At 39.8% G+C, this 18483-nt stretch overlaps 1 protein-coding gene across 2 annotated transcripts in view; it reads right to left on the bottom strand.

Moving 5' to 3' along the window:
• Positions 1-18483, bottom strand: part of LOC100032849 (hexokinase-2) — a 90300-nt gene that overhangs the window by 39939 nt on the left and 31878 nt on the right. For both annotated transcript variants that reach the window (XM_007476316.3, XM_001381740.4), the window contains exon 2: positions 17013-17175. In XM_007476316.3, the coding sequence (XP_007476378.1) occupies positions 17013-17175 (163 nt within the window). The remainder of the gene's footprint in view (positions 1-17012; positions 17176-18483) is intronic.

The following is an 18483-nucleotide window of genomic DNA, read 5'->3' as shown; positions in this document are numbered from 1 at the left end:
CCTGTCATCACTAAATAACTATTGGCAAGAGATGAAGCAATATTTCTCCATAGGACTTAAAAGTCTACCTACGATCTAGTAAATGTATTTCCTGACTTGGTGTCTTACAAAATTATAAATGTCTTCCTTCTTGGGACAGAGTTCAATCATCCTCCCTGACTCAAATATGGATTACTAGAGCAATAAAATAATGAAAAGACAAGGAAGGATGTGAAAGAGTTTTAGTATAGAGAATAAGGGCTCCATGTCTATGCAGTAGTTGTTTTAAGATGTAATATATAATATAAATTGAGTAGCAAAACGTCTTAAAACTGTGCATACCTTTTAATCCAACAAATATTTACAGTTACTCCTATACCTAAAAAAATTAATCAAAAAATGAGGAAACAGACATACACACAGACAAACACACACATACACAGACACACACAGACACACAGACACAGACACAGACACAGACACAGACACAGACACACACACACACACACACACACACACAATAGAGTAGGTTTTATAGTAGCAAAGGACCAGAAATTAAGGGAGCACTCATCTATTGAACTGAAGAGCTGAATAAATCATGGTAATGGAATGGAATATAATTGTGCCATAAGAATAATGAAAAGTGACAAATTAGATAAAACTGGAAAGAGTAAATGAAGATAAAAATAAAATGAGCAAAACACAATTTATACAAATAACAACACTAGAAAATCAAAACACCAATTTCTGATCAACTCAATCAACCATGACTCTCCAAGATGTTCAACAATGTTACTAACCTTGGAACAGAAAGTGAACTCACCAAATGGGGGAAAGTGAGATGGCTCAGGAGATAAGAGAGCCAGGCCTGGAGTTAGAAGGACCTGGGTTCAAATATGACTTCATATACTTCCTAACTCTGTGACCCTGGGCAATTAAGTCGCTTAACCTAAACTGCCAGGCTCTTACTACTCTTCTGCCTTAGAATTACTACTGAGAGAGAAGGTAAGGGTTTATATTTTGTTTTAAGCGTAGAATGAGTTACTTTCTAAACATATTCAATGCCAGAATTTTTTTTTGCTAGAATTTTTTTTATATGGTTTTGTTTTTCTTTATTTTCCTCTCAAAGGTTTGACAGTGGAAAAAATCAATTTTTGCTTACTGAAAAATATTAATTAAAAAATACAGCATATTGAATGGTCTCTGAAAAAAGCTTTTCTTTTTAAGAACTACAGTTTGCCATTAATTTGCAACCTGCTCCAATTTTGCTTAAAATAACAAATGGCATTTATATATCTCATCAGTTAAGTCATTTTCCCTTTCTGGACCACAATTTCTTTATCTACACATAAAAAGTTTCCAGATTAATCTTATGATGCCTTGCAGGAAAGAATTACAATTTCCTGCTCAAGAGCTATAAGGAACTTTTTAAAAATGTCATATAATCTAACCCTATTATTATCAGATGAGGAAACTAGGGACCCCAAGAGTAGAAGTCACTTGTTTCTCTAGATCACACAAGCAACTAGTTAATGAAAGAGCCAGGGATTCAAACTTGGGTCCTCTGCTTCCAAATCTCTCTCCCTTTCCATTAGACCATCCTGTGCTGTATACTAGAAAAACTTTGCCTATCCTGAACTTCCATTCTAGTAAAAAAAAAAAAGTCAATGCCACTTTCATTAGAGGTAAGGTGGAGGTGATATAATGGGAGTTTTCTGAGAAGTGGCGCCAAGCAAATATTTATATCCATATTATGGACTAATCACTTACTTCTCCCAGCCTTGGAGTCAGAAGATCTAAGTTCCGATCCTGGATCTGCACTTATTTGACCTTGGGTAAACTGTGAGGGCTGGACTGGATTCACTCAAAAGTGCCTTTTGGGAGCAGAGTATTGGACATCCTTGAGACAGTCATTGTTGCAGCAGCAGCAGCAACATATTATATATGTAGACAGCAAACATAAATGACTTACTTCTAACAACAGTTGGGCCCCAGATTACGACAGTCTCCAGAATATTAGTCAGAAATGAACACCTACATAAGATGTTTAAGGCAAAAGTATATAAGAGGTATATAGAGCTTCATTGGCTACGATTAGGATTTTTTTTTCTTAATTAAAAATTCCTTTCTTTTAATAGAAAGGGCTGAAATCTGTAAGAAGTGAGTACTCGGGGGCAGCTGGGTAGCTCAGTGGATTGAGAGCCAGGCCTAGAGATGGGAGGTCCTGGGTTCAAATCTGGCCTCAGACCCTTCCCAGCTGTGTGACCCTGGGTAAGTCACTTAACCCCCTTTGCCTAGCCCATACCACTCTTCTGCCTTGGAACCAATACACAGTATTGACTCCAAGACAGAAGGTAAGGGTTTAAAAAAAAAAAAAAAAGAAGTGAGTACTCCACTTCTGGGAATTTTTATATCATGAGTAACCTCTGGTACTTACATCACTAGTCCAAGTAATAAGGAAAAGATATAGAGGAAACACATTGGTCAACAGGGAACCAGCCAGACTCTCCTAGAACTTAGAACGGCAGGCAGCATGGGGTGGGACAAGGAGAGGCAGGAAGCAGGTGAAGTAAGAAATGGAGGTGTGATGTTTCCCAACCACTTTTCTCTATGTCTTCCCCTCAAAATCGTCTCCCAACTTATTCTACCTTCCTTATCTTTTCTGTTGAGCCAATGGGTTACTACACTTCAAAATAAGGGATTGATTGGGTGCAGCTGGGTAAACGCAGTGGATTGAGAGCCAGGCCTGGAGTACAAGGGAGGAGGACCTGGGTTCAAGTCTGGCCTCAGGTATTTTCCTAGCTCTGTGACCCTGAACAAGTTACTTAGTCTCCATTGCCTAACCCTTACCATTTTTCTGCCTTAAAACCAATATATAGTATTGATTTTAAGAAGGCAAGGGTTTTTTTGTTTGTTTGTTTTTTTAAGTATGGGATAAATAGAATAAGAGCTGGAAGAGACCTGTTAGAGCTGGTTACGAAGATGAGGTCCAAAAACAGGATTTGGATTTTTTTGGACCGTGGTTTAAATAAAATACAGGAGCCCTTAACAGGCTGGCAAGAGTTTATTTGCCTATATAATCTAAGATGGAAGAGCTATAAACTAAAAATAAAGAAGGAAGGAGAAAACTGCCTGGGCATATTACTACCATTCTTGATACCACAGAGGGTAGATAACATTACAGGAAGAGTGGGAAACATTCAGAGGTTCATAAGAGATAAAATTCAAGAAAGTCAATAATAAAACCCCTAACTTCATATGTCTAAACCCAAATGAATGGTATAATGGTATATGTATGCAAGCGAGATGAGAAATCTTAATTCAAAAAGTCAAATCTGGCCAAGTAAGTATCACTAAGACATATGGCATAGGCCACGGGATTAGAATCGGGCATAACTGGAACTGCATATTCCAAAGTCAAAAGGAATAAGATAAGTAAAGAGGGCGGGGAAGAGAAGGACAAAAGAAGAAATTCAGCACCTCTCCCATTGTTTGGAAAAATGATAATAGATAGTAGAGAAAAGGGGGGGGGTAACAAGAGGAATGATCTTCATAATTTAAAAGGGCATAATAAAAATGACTAACAGAAAATTGCTATCCAAGATAAGTAAGGAGAGATATTAAAGGGGTAGCAGGCTGCCTTTGATGGCCTAGGCCAGTGACTGTGAACCTTTTAGAAACTGTATACACCCTACCCCCACTCCACACAGGGGTGGAAGCAAGTGTTCTTATTGGGCTACTGGGCAAAGGGGTGAGTAAAGTGAGGAATGTCCTCAGAGAGTGTGGAGAGGGACAGGGGAGTGGCCTGAGCACTCTGCTCCCCTCCAGCTCTGCCACCTGTGAACCACCTACCTTATCCCCTATGCACTCCACTCCCACTGGCTGCTGGGCATAGAGGTGGGGAAATGTGAAAAAATGTCTTCAGGTGAGGTGGAGGTGGGGGAGGAGGGCATCTCTGCTCAAGTCCCTCTGCCTTTCTAGTAAGATTCTGGTGGGGAGAAGTGGGACACAACAGGGCACATACTCAGAGAGCTCTCTGTGAGTCATCTTTAGCACATGTGCCATAGGTTTGCCATCACTGGCCTAGATGAACTATAGTCTGAAAAAACTAATGGGATACAATTGCTGAATTCCTATCTTTGACCTTTAAACAGTTCTGAGATAAGGGAGACAATTGGAGGAATAGAGAAAGGCAAACTGTCCTAACTTTCACAAAAAAAATAGAATGGAGTCTTTACACCATAGGCCAGTGAGCTTGACTTCAACTACAAAAAAAAAAATTCTGAAACACACAGTACTAACGAATGGTTAATCTATTAGAAAAGAACCAGTGTAGCTTCATCTAAGAATAGTTCATGCCAACACTAACTATATTTCTTTTTTAGACAGACTTACTAAACCACTACTGTGAAGGGCTTCTGTGGCTATTTTGTCAAAAAATTTGACAGTCAGTCAACCTATTCTTAAGCATCAAAGATGAAGAGATGGGTGCTAAAAGGCAATAAACTAGATAGATTTGGAATTGATTGCATAGCCAGACTATTCTAAAAAATCCATTAGGGGTTCAAAGTCCAAGTAGAAGGTTTCTAGTATAATGCCCCGGGAGTCTATACTTGGCCCAGTAACATTTTTATCAATAATGCAGAGATGGGCTGCATATCAAATGTGTGGCTGACACAAAGCTAAAACAATGAGCAATCATCAGGATCAAGAAAAAGAAAATGCTGATGGCTTTGAATAGCGATTTCAAGCAAAAGAAGTAGGGCCACTACACCTTTCATAAGAAGCAGTTATGGCTCGGTGGTTAAGAGCACTGGTCCTAGAATCAAGAAGACCTGAGTTCAAATTCAATCTCAGACACTTCCTAACTGTGTGACCCTGGGCAAGTCTCATAACCTCTGTTTGCCTGGGACAAAAGAATCCACTGGAAAAGGAAATGCAAACCACTTGAATAACCTTGCCCAGAAAACCCCATGGGCAGTTTTGGTCTATTTGGTCTATTGTATGTATATATATATATATATATATATATGTATGTATTATCTATGGTCTACTGTATTTTTATTTATTTTGTTAAATATTTCCCAACTACATTTTAATCTGGTTCAGGTCACACCGAGCTGTATTTAACACTTTTGGTTTAGGACCAAATTAAGATTTCCTTAGACCAGCCTGAGAAAAGTTACTTCAATAACAGGAAGCTAGGTAGTGCAATGGATAAAGCATCGAGTGTGCAGGCAGAAGACCTGAGTTCAAATGCAGCCTCAGACATTTAGCTAGCTAGGTGGGCAAGTTGCAAGTTGCTTTCCTCAGATTATTCTTCTGTAAAATGGGGACAAGAATAGCACTTACCTCTCTGAATGGTTATGAGGATCAAATAAGATAATTTTAGCAAGCACTTATCCTGTTAGCTATTATTATGGAAGATAGGGAAGGAGTAACCAATGGAAAGAGAAAAAGCATTTATTTATATAGCATCTACTATGTGCCAGGCACTGTACCAAGTGTTTTTGCAAATATTATCTCATTTGATCCTCACAGCAACCCTGCACAGTAGGTGTTATTTTTCTTCCCATTTTACAGTTGAGGAAAATGAGGCAGGCAGAGATTAAGGGATTTGCCCAGGATCACACAGCAGTAAGTATCTGAAGTCATATTTGAACTTGGGTCTTCCTGCCTCCAGACTCAGCACTTTACCTACTTAGCTGCTTCCAAGACAAGATGCAGACAGCAACACATCTAGAGAAGATACAAGAAGGCGAAGCTAAATATTTCTGTGGCTTGTCAATATGGGCCAATAGCATATGGCTGCCAAGAAAGTTAATGTCAGCTTAGGATGCAATAAGAGGACACATCTAAGGTCTAGAGATTAGTCCTGTCCATCTTCTATGGATGGGCTACATTTAAAATAGCAAGTTCAATTCTGAGCACCACATCTTTTTTTTTTTTAACCCTTACCTTCCATCTTGGAGTCAATACTGTGTATTGGCTCCAAGGCTGAAGAGCAGTAAGGGCTAGGCAATGGGGGTCAAGTGACTTGCCCAGGGTCACACAGCTGGGAAGTGCCTGAGGCCAGATTTGAATCTAGGACCTCCCTTCTCTAGGCCTGGTTCTCAATCCACTGAGCTACCCAGCTGCCCCCTTGAGCACCACATCTTATTTGAAAAGCTGGCCAGCACCAAAGGGTATGGAAAAAAAGACCTCAAGTTAATGCCATATGGAGGGGTGAAAGAAGTGAGGTGGTTTTAGCCTGCAGGGCAAATTTAAGGAGACCTTGACATCAATCTTCGAATTCTGCAGGGCTCACACATTGAAAAGCACATTGATTCTTTCTGCTTGGCCCCTTGAGGAAAGGAAGAGGAAGTCTCTAAAAACAGAAATAGCATGGGGGTGATGTAATCCAGGCTGGAAGCAAAATGAACTGTCTGCAGCTTTTTAGAAGGGCCAATATTACAACAGGAGGCCATGTTTGAAATATCTATCATGAATCTATCATGAACCATCTGGGAGGGACAAGCAAAGATGGGGGAAGAGGGATTAAAAAAGGAAAACCTGGGCAAGACCTTTTTTATAATTCATCTTTTAGATTAAAATTCTATTGTGCACCAGATACTTTGAAAGGTGCAAGATATAAAAAACAATAAATCTCTCACTAATTAGGGTGTATTTGGGCAAGGGAGTGACAAGACCAGCTCTATAATGGAAAGATAATTCTCAAAGGGCCTGCAAATAGAGATCAGTTAGAAGGCCCTTAAAATTTGCAAAGATAATGCAAGTATTATCTCCGCTTTATTTGTCTCATATTAATATTTATAATATGTCTTTCCCTTTTTTCTCATTGGCCAATTCTCTCTACCACTCAGGAAGCTATTCCTTTTAATAAAGAATGAGATAAGAAAAAAAATCAGCCAAATTAACAGGCCCACCAAGTCAGACAGTATTTGATATGTTCCATTTCCACAATTCTCTCTCCCCTCATCTCTGCTGCAAAGAAGGAAGAGGAGAGGCACATTCTCATCTCCTTCTTGGGTTCAAACTTGGCCAGGGCAATTATGCTGTGTTATACCTATCTTATGAGAAAACTGATAGTAAAGGTGGGGCATGATGAAAGCCTGGGTCTGGAGAGCACACTTTAGGTTATAGTGGCACAATTTGGCAAGTAATCCCAAATTCTTTTTTTGGCATTTCCAATGTCAAAGGCTCTCCATTCAACCTACATGAAAATAAAAACAAGGCACCTGTGCTCTAAAAATAAGGAAGAAATGCCACTGATCAGATGTCTAAAGGAAGCTAAGGATGCTGAGCTAGAGAAGAAGACAGAACCAATTCCAGGCAGGAAGGACAAGTCTATGCAAATAATTTAACATAAGCTGGTCAAAAATGTTTTAAACATGGTCAAAGGTTTTAAACATGAGTGCATGGAAGAATGAATGGCAGATCATTTCAATTGGAAAATTAGAACGATGGATAGGTCTGGAGGGAAACTGAATGCGTTCTCTTTTAAACCTGTTGAGTACAAAGTGTTTGGTGAGTCATACAGGTAAGGAGGGAGGAAAGCTGAGCAAAGAAAGGGTCTTGGGACAGTGCCTACACACCTGGGTAATGGGAGAACACAAGAAACAACCATTAGAAGTACAGGAAGAGAAGTACCAGTGAAAAATCTGAAAATCAAGGGAGAACCTCAAAGGAGGAAGTGGTCATGGGATCTAACAATTAGCTGGTCACTGAAGCCCTTTTAAGAGAGTAATTTCAAATATAATTTTTTTGGAGGGAGCAAAAATTCAGAATACAGTGAAGGAATTCAATCTTTGTGTCAATTACCCTTTCTAGAGGCCTGGAAGGGTATTGATTTTGCCCATTATCATTGTGCTATGAATATACTGATTATTAGCTCGTGGCAAACAGTTGCAAGACTTGCAGAGGTCCAAGCTGAAAAGTGCAGAAGGGCTGAGATGTGAAACCAACTGTTTCCAATTCTAAGGGATATTCCACTCCATCCTGCTGCCTGGAGAGGATCTCATCCCTGCTCACTATGTTGCCTCCTGTCTTGAAAAGAGACCATTTACCAGTCATTGACTCCAAAGAGTGTTTGGGACAGATCAAGGGACCAGGAAGAAAAGGAATTTGGGCCACAAGCACTAAAGCTCCCCTCCCTCTCTTCACACTTGGATCTGAGAAACTGTACTCTCCAGAAGAAAAGTTTATCACCAGGAGAGATTATCTACTCTTATTTGCTATTTTCTTCCCATTTACAATATCTACCTTATCAGAGACACAAGGTCAGAAAGATAAAGTAGTTTCAGTTTCCCTGGACTCCTGGGAGTTTACATACCCACCAAACATTCAAATGGCATTTGCTAGCTCAAAGAGTTGATAGTCAATTGATACATCATCAGAATTCAAGCAATTCACAACTCAAGTCCAGACGAAACTCAAGTTAGTTCTATATATAAGTATTCTTATGATGCTTAAAAATGCAAACAAGGTTTGCTTTGCATCATCAATAGGCCTGGCTAGACCCCTGCAGGCCAGCAAGATAACTCAGTAAGTTGAAAGTCAGGCCTAGCATTGGGTGGGCTTAGGTTCAAATTGGACCTCAGACATTTCCCAGCTGGGTGACCCTGGGCAAGTCACTTAACCCCCATTGCCTAGTCCTTACCACTCTTCTGCCTTGGAACCAACATACAATATTAGTTCTAGGACAGAAGGAAAGGGTTTAAAATTTTTTTTTACTCACTGGCATTAAACATAGAAAGGGTCTTAGAACAATGCTCTGAGCTAATTTAATAAGGCCATCTTTAGGCATCTTCTCCAGTTCCACATCAACCTTTTCCAGAGAAGACCCAGAGACTCATTTGCCATAGGATTCAGTAGATTATCAGCTCCTTGAGAGCAAAGTCTGTCTTATTTGTCTTTGTAGACTCATTCCCTTAGCACAAATTAACAAAGGCTTGTTGAACTGAATGGAATTTTTCACTTTAACGTGCCACTAAGTATTTCTAGTACTTTTTTAAACCCGTATCTTCTGCCTTAGGATCAATACAAATCATTATATTAATTGCAAACTCAATCTAGCCTTTACATGTTATTTTTGTTGTTGGTTAGTCATTTTCAATTGTGTCAACTGTGACCCCATTTAGGGTTTTCTTGGCAGAAATACTGGAATGGTTATTTCCTTCTCCAGCTCATGTTAACAGATGAGGAAATTAAGACAAATAGGGTTAAGTGACTTATCCAAGGTTACATAGTGACTAAGTGTCTGAGGCCAGATTTAAACTCAGGATTTGAACTCAGGAGGATGAGTCTTCCTAATTCCAGGGCCAGTGCTCTATCCACTAAGCCACCTAGCTCCCCCACTTACACATTGTAACCACTCAGCTATCAGCCAAATATTAAACTTTATATAATTTTATGTATATATATTGTATATATATAGTATATAATATATACGTGTATATATATTATGTATATATATAATTATATATAAATTTAACTTTATGCCATAGAAGGGAAATATCCCAGATATAAAAAGGTATCATCATATAGGGTTATCTTCTTAAAAATAGGCATCTTAATATTTGGGTTGGTCAAAAAAGGGGGTATTCTGCCTCCAGAGTTCAGGCTTTGGGTGCCATCAACTAAAGTCCCCTCGCTGTGGTGTGGAAGTGACCCCATGTTCTAATAGGCTCATCATCAAACTAAAAAAACTTCCCATGTTTACATGGACAAAACTGGCTAAGTTCAGGTTTATCACCAAGAGATTAAGACCACCAAGTGTGAACTTTCTGGGTCCACTGAAGCTTATAATTAAGGTATAATATAATAATTAGGAGATGAGCTTCCACAATAAAGTCAACCAAATTCTCAAATATGGTGCAAATATGGGATAGCCCTGTATCATAAAACATACAACACTAACACACTACTGAAATAAATGTTATCTCTTCCTTGTTAGCATTATAACCATTAATTGTCATTTTGATTGATATAATACAGGATATATGCAGCTTTTACTCTATTTGGTCTGTTGGCCAGAATGTGTTACTCTCATATATTAGGTTCTTTTTTAATACAAGTGGCTATTTGTCGATTCATTCCTGGGTTCACAATTATGTTACACATGGGGGCTAACTCCTGACAGATCATCTTAGTAACCTTATTGGGATTTGTTGGCATAATTAAAGGGTAGCAGCCAAGATAAGTCCATTCTTCAATTACCTATTTTATTGCTTCCCTAACCACAACAGACCATATGTACCTAGTTTCACTTCATCATCTATTACTTGCACCAAACAATCCTGTTTTGTCCTGACAGTTTTATTTGTTTAAGTCTTATTTTCCCAGTAACCAGAAAAACTCTTGAAGGCAGGGGCCAAGGCCTTACTTTACGTTCTTTTATTGTCCCCCTCTCCGGCTGCCCCAGCAGCCACAAAGTACCCCAGCAATCCTCCCTTAGAAGCAGCCTAGCATTGGGAATTCAGTGGGGGACTGGAAGGCAGAAAGGACTCCCTAAATCCTATCAGTCACTTTCTTAGCTGTGTGATCTTGGGGCAAGTTATTCATCTTCTAGGGACCAACTTTCTCAAACTAACTGGACTGCTGTGAGAACCCAACTGGGATAATAATGCTTTGTAAATAGTAAAGCACCATATAAGTGTCAGCTATAATCCCTTTGATTCTCATTTCTCTAACCATCATCTTTTAACTTAACTATTCCCCACAACCCTAGACTAGGAAGTAGCCTCCTTCCTAACAATCTGGTTAGAGAGATAGACTTCAATACTCCTCCAAGAGCCTGGGGTTTTCTTGGCATAAGCAATCCTTCCTCAATATTAATAATTATAATAATGACTAACATTTTTATCACCACTTTAACAAGAGGGAAATTATGTTTCAAAGAAACTAAGTAATCTGCCCACCATCAAACATCTAAGGAATTTCCAAAAGTGGAGATTTGAAGGCTTGAGCATTCATTCCACTATGCCACGCCACGTCCCCACACAGACAGATCACAATGCCATCAGGGATGATCTTTGAAATGTTACAATGTTCAAAATCCATCATCCTGAGGCTTCCACGCTACAGTGTGGGACTTCAGGAGATTTAGGAGGACAAAACAAGATGGTGGCACAGCAAGCCTTCAGGGCGACGCGAAATGCGACGAGATGTTACCTGCGCAACGTTGGCTGAGGAGTGAGCTACCATGAAGCTTCTTGTTTCCAAGCCTGACCAAGCAACTAGATCGCTGATAGATTTTTCACTGATGTTATATGGTGGTGCTTCTCATGGAGGAATGATACAAAACTGATATTTTTTGGTAACCTACTTCCATAGGGAAAAATCAATCTTGCTTCCGTAATTCTGACATTTTGTCATTTTTATCCAAACTCGTTCCACCGGAGTACCGTCAGCAAGAATCGCTAACTTTTAATATTATGAAGCTATTTTCTAGTCAATCCAAAGCAGAGGTTTTGAATCTGGCCACGTCCAACTCTCCATTCATGCCATTTTGGAGGGTTTTATAGGCAAATACTGAAGAGATTTGACATTTCCTTCTCCACTTCATTTGACAGAAGAGGAAACTGAGGCAAATGGAGTCAAGTGATGTGCACTAGATCACACAGCTAATAAATGGCTGAGGCTATATTTAGACTCAGAAAAATAAGTCTTTACCTATCTAAATCTAATCTTAGGAGATGGGATAGGTAGATTCCAAGGAAAAACTTCCCATAAATTACTATTCTGAAATGCAACAGGCTAAAATAATGAGCTCCCCATCCCCTGCACAGGAGATTTATGAACTGAATTCACTACAGGTTGCTGACTATAGAGACCTTTGGCACTGGCACAAACACAGCCCTCTCCCTCCTCTAGTTTAAGGAAGGATTTGCTGCTCTCAGGAAACAGATTTCCAGGGTTGGCACAGACCCCACACATATGCAAAGTAGGGCATGAACTGATCATTTATGATTATTTGATATTTGATGTTCTTTTAGAGCCAACACCCCAAGCAACAGAAAAATGCTGCTGTCCTGACTTGCCCTCTACTAGCTAGTCTTCAGATGCAAATTTCAGTGAGGTTAAGACTACTTCTTATGGGACCTATCTCAAAGGCCTAAAGTTTGTTAATGATGAAGTCTTTTTGAAATTACCAGACCATGCCCAGGAGTGGCAAAAATGACAAAATATGGAAATAATCAACATTGGAAGGCTGCAGGAAAAGAAGCACAGTAATACACTGTTGGTAGAACTGTGAGCCCACCTTACCATGCTGGAAAACAATTTGCTTTATGAAAGAAAAAAAGAGGGGGCAGCTGGGTGGCTCAGTGAATTGAGAGCCAGACCTAGAGACTGAGAGATCCTAGGTTCAAATCTGGCCTCAGACACTTCCGAGCTGGGTGACCCTGGGCAAGTCACTTAACCCCCATTGCCTAGCCCTAACCAGTTTTGCCTTGGAACCAATACCCAGTAGTGATTTTAAGGGGAGGGAGGGAGGGAGAGAGGGAGGGAGGGAAAGGGGAAGAGAGAGAGAGAGAGAGAGAAAGAGAGAGAGAGAGAGAGAGAGAGAGAGAGAGAGAGAGAGAGAGAGAGAGAGAGAGAGAGAGAGAGAGAGAGAGAGAAAAGACAGAACAAAATGTCAATAGACATGGATCTTTTGACCTAAAGATCCTTCTGCTAGGTATGACCTATAGGTCATAGACCAAAGGCCAGTATACACTAAAACATTAACCACAAAAAGCTGGAAACAAAGTAAGATGCCCAATGATTTGAGTAACAGGTAAACAAATTGTAAAAAAAAATGACTAGAATAGGATATAGGATCTTAGATAGTAATAAAATATTAATTAAAATAAATATCAAAAGTCTAGATTAATATTAATATAAAATAGTTGAATATCATTGTGCCTTTGGGATAATGTAAAGAACTCAGAGGCAGAAGCCTTCTATATGAATTGATGCAGAATAAAGTAGAACCAGGAAAAGTGATTCCAATAAGGTAAACAGAAAGAACAAAAAAACATGGACAAAAACCACATGCTGTGTAATAACAACAAAAAAAGCCTCTGAGAAAAGTTGAGAAAAATTATCTTCTCTTTTTTGGGCAGAAGTATGGGACCCATCACATAGACTATTTCATATGCTGTTAGGTATAGTAGTAGTTTTGCTAGTTTTGATGAATTCTTTTTTGATGAAAGCCTCTCTCTCTCTCTCTCTCTCTCTCTCTCTCTCTCTCTCTCTCTCTCTCTCTCTCTCTCTCTCTCTGTGTGTGTGTCTGTTTTTTTGGTTAATCTTTTTTGTAAGGGATCTCACTAGCTGGGAAGGGAGAAGGTAAATATTTAGAAATGAAGGTGATACAAAAACAATATATCAATAAAAGATTTTTTTTGCAAAAAAGTATGGCACAAGCAAATTGTACTTTTGAGAGCTAACAAGGAACATAGTGGTAAGAATAAATGTGCTCCTCTCCAAATAAATCCTCTCTCTACTAGTTCTGCCAATATGAGCAAGTCACTGAATCTCTTTAAGCCTTAAGTTTCCTTAACTGTAAAATGAATGAGTTGGACTAGATGACTTCCTAAGATCCTTCCCCTCAATCTTAAGATCCTAAATATCTGCAATTTTTAAAAAAATTTTCCCTCTGGTCTCACCTTTCTGTGAACTCTAGACAAATTTCTCCATCTGGATGACTTCCATCAGAAATAATTTATGCTACCATCTGCTTCTTCCCGTACTCCTTTCGCACTGTAGCCAAATCCTACATCTCTCTTATCCCTTTCTCTCTACTCATATGGTCACTACCACTCTAGTTCAGGCCATCATCCTCTATAGGCTTTATCATAATTAGCTAGTCTCCTGGATTTATCCTCCACAGGGAGAAAAAAAAGGTCTGGCCACAGCACTGCACCGATGAAAAATCCTTTGTCATGTCCTACTCTTTGTGATTCCATTTAGGGGTTTTCTTGGCAAAGATGCCATATAGATGAGGAAAAGGAGGCCAATAATAGGGTTAGTTAGGTGACTTGCCCAGGATGTCATACAGGTAGTAAATGTCTAAGACTAGATTTGAACTCAGGAAGATAAATCTTCCTGACTCCAGGAGACTGGGCGCTTTATCTACTGAGTCATTTTTCTAACTTAATCTGTTTCCTTCTTAATCTGAATTGTGAAGCCTCAGGTAATCAGGTTCCAGTCTAATTTTCCAGCTCTATTTAATACTATTTCTCCTTTCACTTCCTTTATGTTCTAGTAAAGATGGACTTCTAACTATTCCTCAATTTCATCCTGCCCACTCAATACCTCTTTCTAAGCCTCATTTCCTCACCTGTAAAATAAGATTAAGCTAGATGGTCCATTCCAGCTCTCGGTCTATGATTTTGTAATTATCTTCTACTTTTCTACATTCAGATAGTCCATCCCTCATACCTAAAACATACCATCTTCCTTATTTATCTATTGAAATACTTCTTTTCCTTCAAGTCTCAGGTAAGGTGTCACCTCTTTCATGAAGTCTCCCAGAATCCAACCACCTGGCACCAACCTCTCCCTCCTCAAATAACCTCAATATCTTCTTTAATGCTACATGGTATAGTGGATAGGATATACAACTGGGAGGCAGGAAGAACTGAATTCAAATCCTTCCTCAGATACTTACTGTATGACCCTGAGCAGTCATTTAACTTCTCTGCCTCAGTTTCCTTCTTTGTAAAATGGAGATAATAAGATTACCTCTTTACAAGGTAATTGGGAGGATCAATGTAAGTAATTTTGCAAACCTTAGTATCAGGGGGCAACGAGGTGGCTCAGTGGATGGAGAGCCAGGTCCAGGAGACAGAAGATCCTGGGTTCAAATCTGGCCCCAAATACTCCCCCCCTATGTGACTCTGGACAAGTCTCTTAACCCTCTTCTGCCTAGGAACCAATACATAAAGGATTTTCAAACAATGAAAAAATAATAAATGAACATAATTCCATTAGAATACAAGTTTTTCAGAGAAGTAACTATCATTTTTCAAATAACTTCTTATGATACTTCTAAGTACAAACAATGTCTTAAATCACTACTTTCAGACATGAGGCCCAAAGAAACCAGAAAAAATACTGCAAACCCCTGTAATTGCTCACTCTAACTAGATACTATTATTGGCCAATCCACACAATAAAGAATCAGTTTCCCTTTATAGGTGAGGAAACAGATCTAGGGAGTAAAAGAGGCCTGCCACATAGCTGTACTTCAGGCACAGACAGACTCCAGTGTGTTCTCTTGTGACATTGTCCTCCAGATGGATGATGTAAACCAGCAGCCAAAAGTAAATAATATCCCTTTGAAAACCTCACTTCATTTAAAAGGTGCAAATCAGAATTTATAAAGAGGAAACTTGGAAGCCACCTGTTCATACATTCGATGCCCAAGTTTCTGGAAGAGCAGGAAGCGGACAGAAAAGCCTTGAAATTTCTGTCTGAGAAGGCTGTGGGAGGCAGCCTCAGGCGCCCTGCTCTCCCACTGACTGAGAAAGCAAAAAGCATGTGTTGGTGGGAGGGGAAAGGACAGGCTCAGTAATGAGGTGATTGGCTCCCCACCCTGTTTAAGCCCAAGGTCCTGATGTTAATTCCTAGTTTGTGGGTACAGTGGGGAGCAGATGACAGACAGCAAAGTGAGATAAAGTATATTGCTTTGCAAACCTTAAAGTGCTCTAGAAATGCTAGCTGAGAGCGAGAGACAAGAGAAAATGGACATGGGAGACGGAAGGAGGAAAGAGACAGAGAAAGCACAAGATAAGCAGCCAGACAGATGATCTGCGGAAAGAACAAGGAAGTGGAGTATTTAATATTTATTTATTTAAATAGTGTTTTGAAGTTGAAAAGCACCATTCATTTTATTCTCCCAATAACCCAGTGAGATTAGGTACTATTACTATTCCCATTAGATGCTATTATTATTCCCCATTATTCTACAGTAGGGAAAATTGTGCAAGATTAAGTGATAGGCTCAGATTACACAGCTAATAAAGTTTCTCAAGGTGGGAATCAAATCTAGGTCTTCCAATCCCCCCAAATCACATATTCTACCCACTCTGCTACCATAGGTTAGAATGATGACCCTGCTATTTAACTAAACTTTGAGTAAGCTCACTGAAATTCTATGGGCTTAAATGAAGCTTCCTCATCTGTAATTTTTTTGAGAGAAGAGGGAAGACAGAAATGAAGAGAAGTTTACAGGGTAGACAAAAAACTAACATCCTTCCTAGCTTTAAACTTTGTGATTTCGTGAGTATTAAATATTGTAGGTCAAGACGTTCAGAGCCCTTCCTTGCATATGTCATTGTACAAAGTACAGAACCCCATCCTTTAAAAGCACACAATCAGACATCAGAGACTTAAACAAACACTGCAGGGTTAAGGAATGCTTGGTAGAAATATACCTTCAAATAAGAAAAGTACACCACGTCTTCCTAGACTATTTTCCCCCAGGATCAGAGCCCACAAATGGCTTTTGTTAAATCAACAAAATAAAGATAGCAGGTTCAGAGCTGAAAGGGCCGGCAGAGGTCATGTCCCAAAGCACAGTTTTATAGATGGCCTTGGAGACAGAATCGCAGCTTTCAGAATTGTGAAGGTACTTAAAGATCTGTCAGGCTAACCTACTCATTTTGGAGGAAACGGAAATTCAAACCCAGGTCTCCAAATCCAATGCTCTTTCTACCATACCAAGCTGTCTATCCTGTGAAAAAGCAGGTTCTTTTTAATTACTTCTGAGCCTTGAATGGAATCCAAGATGAACCTCTTGTGTAAGTAATGCTTCAGAGATTTCATTAACTTTATGTCATTTTATGCAAACCCAGGGATAAACACACTTAGTGAGCCAGTGACTAAAGCCAAAGTCTCCACACTGACTGAATGGAAAATTCCTTATTATAGAAGATATTCCTAACTCATCTGCTCAAGGAAAAAAAAAACAACACTCTAGACTAATTCCCCATTACAGAGTACACAAGAAGCAGCCCCATCTTTCCATTCTTCAGCTCCTTCCTTACCTGTTCCATCGGGAGTGGACCTCACAAAAGTGGGCAGCATTTTCACAGAGGCCGTGGGGTGAGTGTCAGCCCCAAGCCCTTTCTCCATCTCCTTTCGGAACCGCTTAGAGACCTCTTGAAGAGTTTCATCTGAGAGACGCATGTGATAGAGATACTGGTCAACCTAGAAGAAGAAAAGCATGATCAGGATGGCTTTGGAAGTAGCCCCATCTATGCCTTTCATTATTTCCTATCCTCCATGTTCTCTCTGCTTTCCAGGAAATAAACATCTCTCTCTCTTTCTCTAAATTTCTTCCCCTTTGCCCCCCAGTCTTAAAACTTCTTCTGGTGCCCACCCCTTCCCCTCAAACCTACCCCCCCACCTCAAGTCCACAGGCTAATCAGAGCTTGGAAAAGAAAATCTTCTTAACATTTTTGTCTTTAGTTCCCCATGCTTTGCATATAAAATGCATGCCTCATATAAAGCTCACAGAATTGATCCTAAAAGAACTGGAGAATGAACAAATGAAAAAAACTTTAGGCACCTCCTATAAGCCTGGTCCAAGAAAGGAAAAGACTCACAAAAATAAGAATTATCCCAAAGTAGAACCAACAACATTAAGAAATGGCTGGTTTTCCCTTTTTTGGAGGTCTTCCTTGCCAGGATTGCTGCAGAGGGGATCCCTTGTCCCCTTGTTGCAGTGTCTATGAACCCTCGATATCCCCAAGTGGAACATGAAGCAGTATGCCTGTTCCCTCCTGATCTTGTCAAAGGATCTTGGTTGATTGATATTGGCTCCAACATCAATATTTGGTTGATCTAGCAAGTGAGGCCTAAGTGACTTATTCAAAATCCTATAGGGCAGTCATTCCTCCTCTGTGGGCCACAGACCCATGAGGATCAAATAAGATAACTTTTGAAAAGCACTTAGCATAGTACCCAGGACAGAGTACGGCCCTCCCTCCCTCTCTTTCTTCCTTCCATCATAACCAGGACATATCCTTTATTAAGGACCAGAAGATTTTTGCAGAAAAGGAATTCAACTTGGAGAATCTCAGAGATTCAACAAATCAATAATAATACATTGACCCTTACCTTCTATCCCAGAAGACAGAAGAGGCTGGGCAAAAGGAGTTATGTGACTTGTGCCCAGGGCCTTATAGGAAGTGCCTGAGGCCACACTTGAACCCAAGACCTTCCCACCATTCCTAGGCCTGGCTGTCAATCTAAAGAGCCACCTAGCTGACCCCCTTTTCCTATAGTGTTTTTTTCTTTAAATAATCCTTACCTTCCATCTTAGAATCAATACTGGTTATTGGTTCCAAGGCAGAAGAGTGGTGAGGCTAGGCAATGAGGGTTAAGTGACTTGCCCAGGATCACACAGCTAGGAAGTGTCTAAGGTCACATTTGAACCCAGGACTTTCTGTCTCTAGGCCTGGCTCTCAATCCACTGAGCCACCTAGATACCCCCTCCTATAGTGTTTTAAAGAT

Source organism: Monodelphis domestica, chromosome 1, assembly GCF_027887165.1.
Source record: "Monodelphis domestica isolate mMonDom1 chromosome 1, mMonDom1.pri, whole genome shotgun sequence".
Classification (NCBI taxonomy): Eukaryota; Metazoa; Chordata; class Mammalia; order Didelphimorphia; family Didelphidae; genus Monodelphis; species Monodelphis domestica.
This window is presented reverse-complemented; position numbering and strand designations above follow the sequence as displayed.